The 13,492-nt window shown below is 36.7% G+C and overlaps 4 protein-coding genes and 1 long non-coding RNA gene across 5 annotated transcripts; 4 read left to right on the top strand and 1 right to left on the bottom strand.

Moving 5' to 3' along the window:
- Positions 1-2,512: 2,512 nt before the first annotated feature.
- LOC117619190 (disease resistance protein RUN1-like) lies at positions 2,513-3,501 on the top strand. The gene has a single exon (XM_034349080.1). The coding sequence runs from the start codon at positions 2,717-2,719 to the stop codon at positions 3,383-3,385; it is 669 nt and encodes a 222-aa protein (XP_034204971.1). The 5' UTR covers positions 2,513-2,716; the 3' UTR covers positions 3,386-3,501.
- A 273-nt stretch (positions 3,502-3,774) lies between these two features.
- Positions 3,775-4,592, top strand: LOC117618163 (TMV resistance protein N-like). The gene is made up of 3 exons (XM_034347772.1): positions 3,775-3,791; positions 3,885-4,475; positions 4,577-4,592. The coding sequence occupies exons 1-3, from the start codon at positions 3,775-3,777 to the stop codon at positions 4,590-4,592; spliced, it is 624 nt and encodes a 207-aa protein (XP_034203663.1).
- On the top strand, positions 4,531-7,390 carry LOC117618164 (disease resistance protein TAO1-like; the record flags this gene model as incomplete). Its single annotated transcript, XM_034347773.1, has 5 exons — positions 4,531-4,963; positions 5,100-5,372; positions 5,523-6,116; positions 6,513-6,935; positions 7,028-7,390. Coding segments are annotated over exons 1-5 (1,992 nt in total), but the record flags the coding sequence as incomplete, so codon positions are not given.
- Positions 7,391-7,401: 11 nt separating this feature from the next.
- Positions 7,402-8,246, top strand: LOC117618787. Its single transcript, XR_004584490.1, has 2 exons — positions 7,402-7,647; positions 7,851-8,246. It is a non-coding gene; the product is annotated as an uncharacterized LOC117618787 (long non-coding RNA).
- A 432-nt stretch (positions 8,247-8,678) lies between these two features.
- On the bottom strand, positions 8,679-12,139 carry LOC117618786 (AP-4 complex subunit epsilon-like). The gene is made up of 2 exons (XM_034348515.1): positions 11,971-12,139; positions 8,679-10,311 (listed from the first exon to the last, which is right to left on the bottom strand). Exons 1-2 carry the CDS (start codon positions 12,001-12,003, stop codon positions 9,229-9,231), a joined length of 1,116 nt encoding a protein of 371 aa, XP_034204406.1. The 5' UTR covers positions 12,004-12,139; the 3' UTR covers positions 8,679-9,228.
- Positions 12,140-13,492: the final 1,353 nt, after the last annotated feature.

Raw genomic sequence — 13,492 nt, forward strand, 5'->3', positions numbered from 1 at the left:
GATCAAGGCAAGGGTTAAAATCCATGGCAAGCTTTGTTATTTTTAAAATATTATTTGGACTTAACAGTGTTAAGGGAGAATAACATTTATTTGGAGTTTGACGTGTAAATAACATTTATTTGGAGTTTCACGTGTCATATTTTAGGTCCTCATATTATTAGAACGATTTAAATGTAATAAATGCGGGTAAATGCATAATTATTATGCAGAGGCTCAAAATCTTGAACAAGATACCTATTTATCATGTAATGAAAGAAAACTAGTCACCATTAAAGATAAGAAGTTACCTTGAAGGTTTGAACCCTTTAAGGTGGAAGCATGCTAGGAAAAGTGAGTTCCCACATGGTGTTTGAAAATGAAGATGAAAAAGAGCGTGTTGATGTTGCTGAGATAATATGGTTTCTTCTGTTGCTGAGATAAACAACTCAGAAAATACATATGAAAGTCCAAATGAAGCATATGCACCCTCTCATGGGTCAGAACCCACAAGACATGAAAGCAACTCTGTATTTACTATTTTTTATATAGCAGTTTATATCAATTGCAAATAATAGTAAAAAGGTGGGACTAAAAATCTGGGAAAAAAAAAAAATTTGAAACATACCAAACCCACACAGCCCACCCTAGGACATGCACTTGGAAGAGACTTGTCTGTCTCGGGATCTTCTTTGAATTTTTGTGCCACTTACAAAACCACAATGGCTCAATTTTAGTAATGCAAGTTAAGGGTTAATTTTGACAAAAGTACTTGTGGAATTGGAGAAATTATAGAATGTTACGGTATCACCACATCAGTTGATAAAACTTCCACTCAGAATTTGCCACACATCTATTTTAAAAAATTTAATTTAATTATTCGTGCAACTGGACTTTAGCTTTCAATATTATCCTTTAGAATAAAATTAATTAAAAAAACAAAGGAAAAAAAGAAAAAGGTAAGACTCTGCGATAACCTTCCACCACCTGAATCGTAGTACCCCTCCACTGCTCCTATGTTTCTATTCCTCCCTCCAACTTCAAATTCCTCATCTAGGTTGTCTTCATCTCCCTCAAAACCTCCAGTTCCAAGTTCACTTTGTCCAATTTTGCTCTCAATCCCACATGGGTTTAACAAAAGAAGATCTCAGAAATTCTGTACGCAATTTCTGAGTCGAGCAAGTGCTGAAACTCGTTCCAAAATATGTACGGAAATAGTCACTAATTTAACCATGCAGAAAAACAAACTTAACTAAAAATCCCCAAGAAACTCTTTGTATGCAGAGTAAATTTTTGCACCCTTTGGAATGTGAAGATAAAAGACAACTATGAAATAAAGTGATTCTTGGAACAAGAGAGAGAGAGAGAGAGAGAGAGAGGCGAAAAAAAATGAAGGAAAAGGCGAAGGGGCGGCAACAAGGGGTAGGGCACTGCCGAGTGCCAACATTGGCCGCTACATTCTTCTCTTTGTATTTTGTATTTTAATTTTTTCCTGAAGGGTAAAATTGAAACTAATATACTGCTGGAAAAACAGTTAAAAGTTTCTTTTAATAAAGACACGTGGCAAATTCTGAGTGGGAGTATCACCAGCTGACGTGGTGATACCGTACCACTCTATAATTTCTCGTGGAATTGGTGTCTTCCCACTTAAACTTGCAAAAAATGGACAATTGAAGGGTATTTTTGGACAATTGGTGCCTTCCCGCTCAAACTCGGAAAAAAAAAAAAGTGTCATAGTTTTTTAAACAAAAGTACTTGCGGAAGACACCAATTGATCGAAAGTACCTTCAATTGACATTGAAAGCAGCAAAAAGGTGGGACCCATGCCTGCCACATAGACAATTAAGGGAAATTTTGATAGCCAAAACCAGATTGCAAAAAATTAAAACAATTGGGGTACATGATTGTTAAAATTGAGAGTGAATGGACAAATATGCTTTGAGGGTGAGAGTTTAGAGTATTAAATTGAAATTAACCCAAAAATTAATAAAAATAAATTTTGTGAAAACAATTTAAAATCTTAAGGTGTGTTTGTGTAATGTCTGAAACCCCATAAAATTTTTGAAAATGCTAAAAATCTCAGAGGTGTTAATATAAATAACTAAATTAAAAAGTTTTAAAAGAACATTAACACGTAAACTAAAGTACAACATAAAAAAATTTTAACACCAAAAGCCCCGTTATGGAGGGAGAATACATTTTCCACCGAAAGTACCATGTACTGAAAGAAAAAGAGATACAAAGCAGCCTTAATAATAGTGAAGAGGTCTTAGTCAAAAAGTAGATGTTCCATCATGTATTGAAAGAAAACACATCTGGGCCAAACAGAAGTTGCCTTGAAGGTTCCTTACACCTTCAGTATGAAAAGAAAATTCAGCGTTTGTTGACTTGAAGTTGAAACGAAAGTTCCTCACACCTTTAACTTAATCACGTCCGCATGGAAGGTGGTAGGAAACTGCTTCGTCAAGCCCTCATAAATCTATCCAGAGCGCCACTGCCATACCCAATTCTTTGAGTTTCTCTCTTTACTTTTAATTGTCTGCCTCCTATCTATGACCACTCAACCAGTCTCTTCTTCTCCTTCTTCTTCGTCTTCTTTCACTCATGGAGAGCACGTGAGTTTGTTTAAGCCTTAAGCTATTTGTCATGCATATAAGCTTTGTTCTTACTGTATCATTTTATTAAGAAAGAAAATCAATACAAAATCAGATAAGATTCTCTCTGCTTCTTCAATTCTTCAATGTTCTATGTCAAATCTTTATTCAGGCTTATGGGGAGTTCCCCAATGCCAATTGATTCTGGGGTGGAATCTCAACTTCCTTCAGATCCGCCCCCTACGACCACTCAACCAGTCTCTTCTTCTCCTTCTTCCTCTTCTTTCGCAAATGATTCATCATGGAAATATGATGTGTTCTTGAGTTTTAGAGGTAAGGATACACGCTTCAATTTTACAGATCATTTGTACAAGGCCTTGTGTGATAAGGGCATCTACACCTTCATTGATCGAGAGCTTGTAAGAGGAGAAGAAATATCGTCAGCCTTTGTCAAATCAATTGAAGAATCAAGAATTTCTCTCATTGTATTCTCTGAAGACTATGCATCTTCGAGGTGGTGCTTGGATGAACTTGTCAAGATCCTTCAATGTAAAAAATCAAAGCAACAAGTAGTTTTGCCCATTTTTTACAAGGTGGATCCGTCGGATGTGCGAAACCAAAAAGGTAAATTTGGTGACGCATTTGAAGAACTTATTAAAAGGAAATTCAAGAATGACAAGGAGAAAGTGCTCATATGGAGGGAAGCTCAAGTGCTCATATGGAGGGAAGCTCTTACAGAAGCAGCAAATTTGTCCGGACATACTTTCAAGGATGGAATGTACGTATATTTCTATCTTTATCATTTTCATGTTTAATTTTTTCTCTCTTCTTTGTCATTACTGTTTGTTACACATTTAATTGTTACTCATTATTAAAGAAAAGTATCCTTTTGTAAAAATATTAAATTGTAGGGAGAAGATCTTTATTTTAATTTTTTGTGTATTTTTATATTTTCGATAGCTGTAGGACATTATTTTTCTATATTTCAGGGTTATCTATCTTTTTCAAGTTAAGTTAATTTCTTTTTCTTTTTTACTTTGGTTACATTTAATTGCTACTCATTAAAGAAAAGTATTCTTTTGAAAAAATATACAACTGTAGGGAGAAGATTTATTTTCTTGGGTACTTTTGTTTTTTCGATAGCTGTAAGGAGAAAGTTCCAAATCCATATATATTAATCTCTTCGAAAGGCATACAAGTATAAATGATACATAACATTAGGTTTGTGGTTAAACAACTATTAATCTCTTCAGTATGTTGTGTTCTTTTGCGTGGTTGGATATTTAAATGTGTCAAATTTGGTTAAACTGGCAGGTATGAAGCTACATTTATCAACGACATCGTTAAGGGAATCGTTAAGGGAATCTTAAGCGTCCCATCTTGGCATGTGGCTGCACACCCAGTTGGAATTGAATCTCATGTAGAAGATGTGGAAAGGCTTTTAGATGTTGGTGGGAATGGTCGTCGCATGGTTGGGATATGGGGGACATCTGGAATAGGCAAGACAACAATTGCAAAAGCTATATGGAATGCAATTGCCCATGAGTTTGAAGGAAGTTGTTTCTTGCCAAATGTCAGGGAAAATTCAATGCCACATGGAGGCTTAATCAAGCTACAGAAGACTCTTCTTCATAAGTATCTAGGCAACAAGTTGAAAATTCAGAGTGTTGATGAAGGAATCGGTGTTATAAAAGAACGGCTGAGGCATAAAAAGATTCTATTAATTCTTGACGATGTGGACCACTTGGAGCAGTTAGAAAACTTGGCTGGAGATGATTGGTTTGGTGAGGGTAGTAGAGTAATCATTACTACAAAAAATAGGGGATTGCTAGAAAATCATGGGATTGAGTTGATATACAAGGTGAAGAAGTTAGATTACAACCAAGCTCTTGAGCTTTTCAGTTGGCATGCATTCGGAAGGAGTGAACCTCCAAAAGATTATTTGGAACTCACACAACGTGCAATAGCTTTTGCTGATGGCCTTCCACTAGCTCTAACAATTTTAGGTTCTCATCTTCGTAATACAGGAATACAACGTTGGCAAGTTATATTAGATGATTACAAAGGACAACCTTATACAGCATATTGAAAGAATACTTCAAAAAAGTTATGATGCCTTGGATGATGACGCAAAAGAAGTTTTTCTCGACATTGCATGTTTCTTCAAGGATGCAAGTAAGGACGTTGTGCTACAAATAGTCCCTAAAAATTGCATTGAAGTACTAGTTGATAAGGCAATGATAACTGTTGAATGGGATAATAGGATTTTAATGCACGACTTGCTAGAAAAACTGGGCAAGGATATAGTTCACAAAGAATCCCCCAATGATCCCGGCGAGCGTAGTAGATTGTGGTTTTACGAGGATGTCATACAAGTTCTAATGGAAAGTACTGTAAGTATCACATGTGTTATTATATTCAATTTGACATGAAAGAATACCTTATGTTACCTTAATTTTCTTAACAAAATGTGCTTGCATTTTGGTTTGTGCAATGAGTCGTTTCCTAATTAATGCTTTTCCATCTTAGGGAACAAGAAAGATTAAAGGCATCATGGTGAAGCTTCCAAAACCAGCTGAGATAACTTTGAATCCAGAGTGCTTCCGTAATATGGTGAATCTTCAAATTTTCATAAACCATAATGCATCTCTATGTGGGGACATTAACTATCTGCCCAACGCGTTAAGATTTATTGATTGGCCTAGTTGTCAGTTACAATCTTTGCCACCCAAATTTCAAGGATATTGTCTTGTTGAGTTCAGAATGCCACGCAGTCATATCAGACAATTGGAGGGATTTAAGGTATGTATTTGAAATTATTTTCATCTATTATATATAATTTCAAATAGAGTTGTTAGTTTCAAAAGGAAAAACACGAAATTTGTTTTCTAAGTTTTTGTCTTTTGAAGCGTGTGATTAATTATTTCCTGTTTTTGTGTTCTTGTCTCACAGTATTCGCCAAACCTGACATGTATGAATTTGCATGGTTGTCAATTCTTAGAAAAAATCCCAGACTTATCCGGAATCCCAAACATAAAGTACTTGTTTCTAAGTGACTGTACAAGTTTGGTTGAGCTTGATGATTCTGTTGGATTCCTTGATAAACTTGTTGTTTTGGATCTTGCGGGATGCGTTAAGCTTATGAGGTTCGCAACAACACTTAGATTGCCAAACCTGATAGATATGAATTTGCGTGGTTGTCAATTCTTAGAAAAAATCCCAGACTTATCCGGAATCCCAAACATAGAGTACTTGTTTATAAGTGACTGTACAAGTTTGGTTGAGCTTGATGATTCTGTTGGATTCCTTGATAAACTTGTTGTTTTGGATCTTGAGGGATGCGTTAAGCTTATGAGGTTCGCAACAACACTTAGATTGCCAAACCTGATAGATATGAATTTGCGTGGTTGTCAATTCTTAGAAAAAATCCCAGACTTATCCGGAATCCCGAACATAGAGTACTTGTTTATAAGTGACTGTACAAGTTTGGTTGAGCTTGATGATTCTGTTGGATTCCTTGATAAACTTGTTGATTTGGATCTTGAGGGATGCGTTAAGCTTATGAGGTTCGCAACAACACTTAGATTGCCAAACCTGACACGTATGAATTTGCGTGGTTGTCAATTCTTAGAAAAGATCCCAGACTTATCCGGAATCCCGAACATAAAGTACTTGTTTCTAAGTGATTGTACAAGTTTGGTTGAGCTTGATGATTCTGTTGGATTCCTTGATAAACTTGTTGATTTGGATCTTATGGGATGCGTTAAGCTTATGAGGTTCGCAACAACACTTAGATTGCCAAACCTGACATATATGAATTTGCGCGGTTGTCAATCCTTAGAAAAAATCCCAGACTTATCCGGAATCCCGAACATAAAGTACTTGTTTCGAAGTGAATGTACAAGTTTGGCTGAGCTTGATGATTCTATTGGATTCCTTGATGGATGCGTTAATCTTACGAAGTTTGGAAGAAGATTTAGATTGAAATCCTTAGAAACACTGGACCTAAAGGGTTGTGCAAGTCTTGAGAGTTTCCCAGAAATAGAAGTGAAGATGGAATCACTAAGAAGATTGACAACCAAGTTACGATCTCTTAATCTATCTGGAGCCAACTTTGTCACGCTTCCAGAATGCATTAGCAAATTTGTGAGCTTGAAGTATCTTACCTTGCGTGATTGCAAGAGTCTTCGAGAAATTCCACAAGAAGTACTTCCACCAAGAGTATGTTGGGTATCCCTGGATAACTGCACATCATTGGAAAAATTTCCAAAACTGCCACTATCATCGGAGGTTAAGTATGTGAGTTTGATGAATTGCGTTAGCCTACGTGGCTATGACATCGCAGAAAATAGTATTCTGGATCAGGTTTCTGTCTCTTCTCTCTCTGTGTCTCTCTTTGTCTCTCCCTCTATGTTATATGGTTAAGATGATGATTGTTGTAACCAATTGTATTGTAGGTATCTTCTCTTCCGCATCCTCAATTTGAAATTTATCTTCCAGGCGATGAAGTACCAAAGTGGTTCAGCTGTTGTAAAGATGCAACACTAGTTAAAGACGAATTCTCTTCTGATGAGGAAGAGGAAGACGAATACTCTGCTCGATGTGAAGTTTGTTTTGAAATTCCTCCAAATTTAGATTGGGAGACGTCAAGATTGGTTATATGTGTTGTTAATAAGGGAAACGTATGTGGGAATGAATGCACCGCACTGACAAGTGTTCATATCAATGGAGAACGGGTCGGCGAGATATTTATGGTGATAGAGGACAGTAATGTGGGTCTTAGCTGTATTCCATTATCGAAGCCGAGGAACAACATAGCAATACGTTGGGAGAAACTGACGCAATTGCAATACGTTGGGTGTAATAAGTGTCAAATTATATTTGAGTTCAGCTTCGCGGCCACACCCGTTAAAATCCTCTGCGGGGTCCACCTATTAGGCCACCAGTTGCTGATGTCAGCATCAGAGACTGGTCTTGGCAAGAGGCCTAGGTTATCAGACGTCGGTGATCATGAAGCTCAAAGAGGAGAGGCGGATCACCCAAAGAGGAGGCACACTGATCTTAACGAGGAGCCAAAGTATGTAAATCCATTAAATGTTGAATGATATCTTTGCATTTTCTGGTCATATATCTGCGTTTTGTGTTCAATTCAAATTTAGCAATATTTTGCTGTGCATCTCTGGGGTATATGTTGTAGTTTTCAGGGTGTGAATTTTTGTTCTTTTTGTTTTGGGTTAAATCCTTTTTCTTAGTGCTCTACATTCGATATTAAATTTTCAGGCAATGAAGTTCCAAATTGGTTTATGTAAGCTCCAGGTTCAGCTGTTGAAACGAACCAAATTTGCAGGCAATGGTCTGGTAATCAAGAGGTGTGTTGAGGCGCCAGCAGTTTCTGAGATTTCATTTTAAGTTGCATAAGGCAATACCTTTCTTCTCAATTGATGCATCCAGCATTTATCTGCAGATGAACAAAACAGCAAGCCGGATTTATCTAATGCTTTCATTCCACACGTATACTTTGTCTATGATTCTTCTGTCTCATTCATTGGAATTGATGTACGTTGGGGATGAAATGTAACAGATTTATCTATTTCATAATTTCCAATCAAGGTTTGTTGAAAATCATACATTAATTGTAAACAGGCGTCCAAATATGCCCAAAATACTTCTTTGAAAGATTGTGTCTCATTACAAAAGTAATGTTGCTGGTATTGGCAAGGTACAAGAATCCTAGCATGTCTAAATCATGTCTAGTTGCTGCAACTCACGTTGCTGGTATAGTTCAAGATTTTTTGATAATCCTGCAAGGACAAGGAATGAAAAGCTTGATGAGCAGCAATCTAGGAATGAAAAGATTTTTTGATAATCCTGCAACTCACGTTGCTGGCATATTATGTTGTTTTCGAACTCCTATCTAGTTTGTGAATAGATTGTGGTTCTTTGAATGCCAGTTGCTGTTTGAACAGCCCTGGTAGAGCTAACATCTCCAATGGCTCCATTACACAAAAGAATTTGGCTTTAGAAACTAAGAAAAAGACGCCAAGAATTATATAACTTCTTTGTTCACGAAAGCACATTGTCATTGCATGACCGGATAGCTACTGGAGATGTCAAATGTCCAATTTTAGCCACCAAAAATAACAAGGGGCATCTCATAGTCAAAAAGATAACTACAACTTACAATGTGAACCGACACCAAGTAAAACTTACGACAAACATGAATAAATGTCCCTACAACACAAAAACAAAAATTCACTTCATACAGCCGTATTATAACAAGAGAGAGGCACACAGCAGTGTAAATGTAGACAAATATGCAAGGCAAAACCATGTGTCTGTGGAGCGCTGCAAAACCGCCCACATTGCCACAAAGAAAAAGCTCCGCATTGAAATGGCTCAAGCCAACATATTCAAGCGTCACCAACTTGGTTATATTCCTACATAAGCCACTGTCCAACAAATACAAAAGCCTATACCTCATTTTTGCCACCATTCTTGGTGTATGGTGCCTTTACAGCTCTGCATGGTGGCCTTGAAACTTGTTTGAATTGAGTTGTATTTCCTATCATATAGCCAGCCACACTGAAAGACCATGCACATACCACAAAGCAAACAATCTCGAACAATCACGATCGAAAGTTTGCCATTCTGAACAGTTTTAGCCAAGCAAATCTTTAAACAAGTTGGGATTCTGACTTGTTGGGGTCACACCCATCTGCCTTACAAGTGCATCCTTTTCCAAGGAATCTTTAGGGTTAGGACCCTTATTCAATTGTGTTACCCCACTTTGAGCAGTTCTTGTAGCATTTGATAACTCAGATGCAAGATTAAACTCATCCCTATTGGTCGGCAAAGGGTCGCCAACACTGCTACTAAGCCCGCTGAGAGATGTATCTGTATATAATCCCATAATATCAGGTGTCTTAGCAGCACCAGCTGCACCATGATTTGCAGTTAATGCAACTTCAGTTTGATCAAGAAGCCCTTCTAACTGCTTGAAAGGATCTACAGTGGAAGCAGTACTACTAGTTGAGTCACCCAAATCGAGCAAGTCTGGAGCACGTTCATGATTAACTTCAGTGTGTACAGCTGCTGCCTTTGGTACCTGGGGCTTCTCTGAAGCATGGATATTCGCCTTAGACACCTTATGGTTGGCAGAAGATGGCCTCCTCTCGGTTTTTGATGATCCCCCAAACAGTGAACTGGCAAGCTTCTGCTTTTCTGGAGAAATTTCAACCTGAGGCCTCCTTGACTCATAAGTATCACGTGCTTTTGAATTTGAAGTGCTCACGCTATCTATTTGTGTGACCCCATTCGCTGATTTCTGGGAACTAGAACTAGAGGAATTTGAGATTGACAATGCTGGAGAGGAATACGTTGGCCTACCCCATTTTCTTTGAACACCATCTAGTCGTAACTTAAGTTCCGAAGATCCTGCATCTGAAACAGGTGGCAATGATGCAGGCTGGCGGATCTCCCTAACATAAGATGGTTCAGGAACTGGAACAAGCTCGGTTGAGGATGCAACTGCAGCTGGAGGAATTCTGGATGGCACTGCTGGCTTTGGAAGCTCATATGCCTCAAACCTAAGACCATGGGTTAAAGCTTCATGCTGATCTTGGGTACTGAAGTTGCTGATATTTAACATTCCAGAGCGCTCATTCTCAGGAATATAGGGCTGAGCACCTTTCTCTAGTGCTTGCTGGACATAGCCATTGAGGAATGAAAGTCTTTTATCAATCTGCAAGAGAAGATGAATATTAATATTACACAAAATAATCTTATCCAAGAAATCGATAAATAAATGGTTTCCGCATGATCCAAAATCAAGGTTTTCAAGCATATTAGAGAAATACAATTGCAAAATCCATGAAAAGAGCAACTTATAACTAAAGGGAAGAAATAAGATGCAGGTACCAGGGATGAAGAAGTCGGGAAACTAATTCAAGCATGTCATGTAATACCAATTAGAATCACTTGATTAACATCCAGGTATTACCAACCAAAGGCAGCTACATAAATTAAGTTTCGCCAGTATAATAGATGCATGTTGGTCAAATAAGCAATTTTAATCATTCATAAACTGATTCCGAATTTTTCTCGATCTAAACCACAAGATCTATATCATCATGTTTATATGCGCCAAAACTACAATAAAGCAATCTTTGCATTTTTATTTTTTTTTTACAAGGAAATCTACAATTAGTGCCTCCAGCACGAGCATACATACTAAGTGTCAAGCAATAATAAGGCTTCAGAAACTCATGTACAATTTAATAATGATAACTGACATTATCACAATTGGGACCTGAAGATTATTATCTTCACATTGATCCATGCATGCATACATACACGAGAATGATAAAAGAAGGGAAAGCAATAATTTGCTGACCCTATTAAAACCTGTGCAGTTGATAACTGTATACATATCATTCATAGCACATTTTCAAAATTTACCAAATAAAATATCGGAAGGTCAAGAACAGCATTAACCAAACAATACATGACATCTTTCTACTTAAACAGAGTAAGGTATCTAGTCAGATTATTTTTCAGTCAACATTTACAATGGCCTTTTTCTTTTGGACCAAAAAAAGTCCCTCATTTACTGATTTGCTAGCCTATTTATAGAGGCTGACTGTTCAGTATTTAAAAAATATCACTAATGCCCTTGCAATTGTCAGATATGGGCCCTTACTTTTTCTCAAACTTCATCCCATAAGTAGTACGGATAGGGCATATTTAACAAGGAAGCAAGCAAAGCTATTCCTTCCGCATTCACGGTCAGTTAGGATACATGTTCATTTTTCATAGTATTTCTATTTTGGAAAATATTCTTCTGGATCTATACAGTTTTAAAAATATTTAATGTTGTGTCATGATTCATAATAACGTATCTGTGAAACACAAACACAATCATGATCTGAAAAACTGAATTATGTTGCATCAAAGATAATGTATCCATATGAGAAAGTACATTATCACGAGGTGGAAAAGTGGTACGTCCTATTAGAACAATTTACAAGGCAATTACATTTTTTAATGAGGCATAATTAGTTCACTTTCCTTATACCCAATTTATATTCATCAAGGATTCCATTTGATATATCTCAACAAATGCTTTCCAAAAGATACATTTTGTAAAAAGAAAAAAACCAGAGAAAATTAAAGTTACAGTATATCGTTTGGCATATAACATTAAGAGGGTCACCAAACTTAATGAATCACAAGGTTAAACAACCATTAGACTTTACCATTAGAAAACAGGAGGTTCAGACAGTAAGCCAACAACCACCAAATAACAAGGAAAAGAGAAATGCAGAACTACTTTAGTTCTTAATACTTTAAAGGAGAAGCAAAAAAACAAAGGGTACGAGTAGATAATGCAATTAAATATGACCTCAATGTCTTCACAACTTGCATCTGACGGCATAATACTCTCAACTGCAGGAGCATCTAAGCTAATGACAGCTTGCAATTCATATGCACGCTGCTGCAGATCTGTTGAGTGAGAAGCTGACAATTCTTCCACCAAAGATTGACACTGCAAGGGAAGAAAGATTTTTATCAATCGATATATACTTCCATGACAGGCCAAAACAAAATGAAAATGACAACATTATAGCTAATCATTGATTAGATGAATGTCAACATTATAATGGTGTCCAAAAAATTCAACTTAAAAAAAGCATTAAACATTCATCATGCAACTATAGAGCTCTGGACCTCAAAGCTAGGGCCACTGATCATTGACACACACATGCACACATTTTTACGTGCACATTACAAACCCTACACATAATATCTGAACGTTATCAAGCACATTTCTCCCTTAACTAGCATTAACCATTGTATAAAGTAAAATTGTACTATGTTTCTTTCTTATAGAAACTATTTCAAAAGAGCCCCACCACCAACCACTTAAAAGAACATTTCAACTCTGATTCAACTTCTTGCTGACTAAGCCTTCAATCATAAAAAGATCAGGAAAGTACATGCATACATACATATAGTCAACCATTCAAGAGCGGATGATCTAGAGTGCACACGTCATTCTGCTAGAGCTGATGTTGAATTCTGTGAAAGCGGCTTGAGCAGCTGCTCAGTCTGTTTTGTTTTCAAGTCTCCTTTCTGTTTTCATTTTACATCTTTAATTTTTGTTTCAAAACAATTTGTTACTTTAAGGATGTAGAATCGCTTGTTAGCGCTTTAGAGTTTATGGTTTAACTATTGTGAATGGTAGCCAATAACCTGAGAGCTAAACCCGATACCCTAAGCACTAAATGGATGATTTGAAGGCCCACCAAACAGGAAAACTTAACCCTAAACCCTAAAGCTAAGCTCTGAACAGGTGAAAAAGCAAAAATAGCAAGCACACTCATTCCACCTTGAGTGAATTGAACAGCAGCTTAAATGAACGTAGGAGAATTCAAGTCCTTTTTTTCCCAAACTACTAGGAGAATTCTCCACTGCCACTCATCTATCAAAATCCATGTTAATCATTACATCTTTTGATTAAACATCTTATTCAGATTTAGCTATGCTCTTTAGAGAAATTCAACCCATTACTAAAAGCATATTTACATACAATGCAATTTCCATCATTCGGGAAGAATAAACTCATTCCAGTCATGACTGATGCTAATCTATAAAGGGATGCCTGTTCAATCTAGTGTGCAAACTGTAAGGTGAGATTTGAACTTTCAATCTTTCAACTTAATTTTCAGTCAAAGATCTGCAAGTTAACAAATCTTATCTTCTCTCAGGGAAAGCAAAATAAAATGGCATAAATGCCAGTATAACACTTATAATTATGAGCATAATTACTAATCATAATGCATTATTTTTAGCAGGAAACCAAAAGAAAAAAACCACTCATAGGAAAACAACTGATTCAACCTCAGATACAAATGCAAAAATTA

Source organism: Prunus dulcis, chromosome 2 (assembly GCF_902201215.1).
Source record: "Prunus dulcis chromosome 2, ALMONDv2, whole genome shotgun sequence".
In the NCBI taxonomy this organism is placed as follows: domain Eukaryota; kingdom Viridiplantae; phylum Streptophyta; class Magnoliopsida; order Rosales; family Rosaceae; genus Prunus; species Prunus dulcis.

Coding starts and splice junctions, on each gene's coding strand:
- LOC117618786 (XM_034348515.1), bottom strand. CDS start 12,003: ATGCCGTCAGATGCAAGTTGTGAAGACATTGAG. Junction 10,312..11,970: donor CAAGTTGTGAAGACATTGAG/GTCATATTTAAT, acceptor CTTCTCTTGCAG/ATTGATAAAAGACTTTCATT.
- LOC117619190 (XM_034349080.1), top strand. CDS start 2,717: ATGTTCTATGTCAAATCTTTATTCAGGCTTATGGGGAGTTCCCCAATG.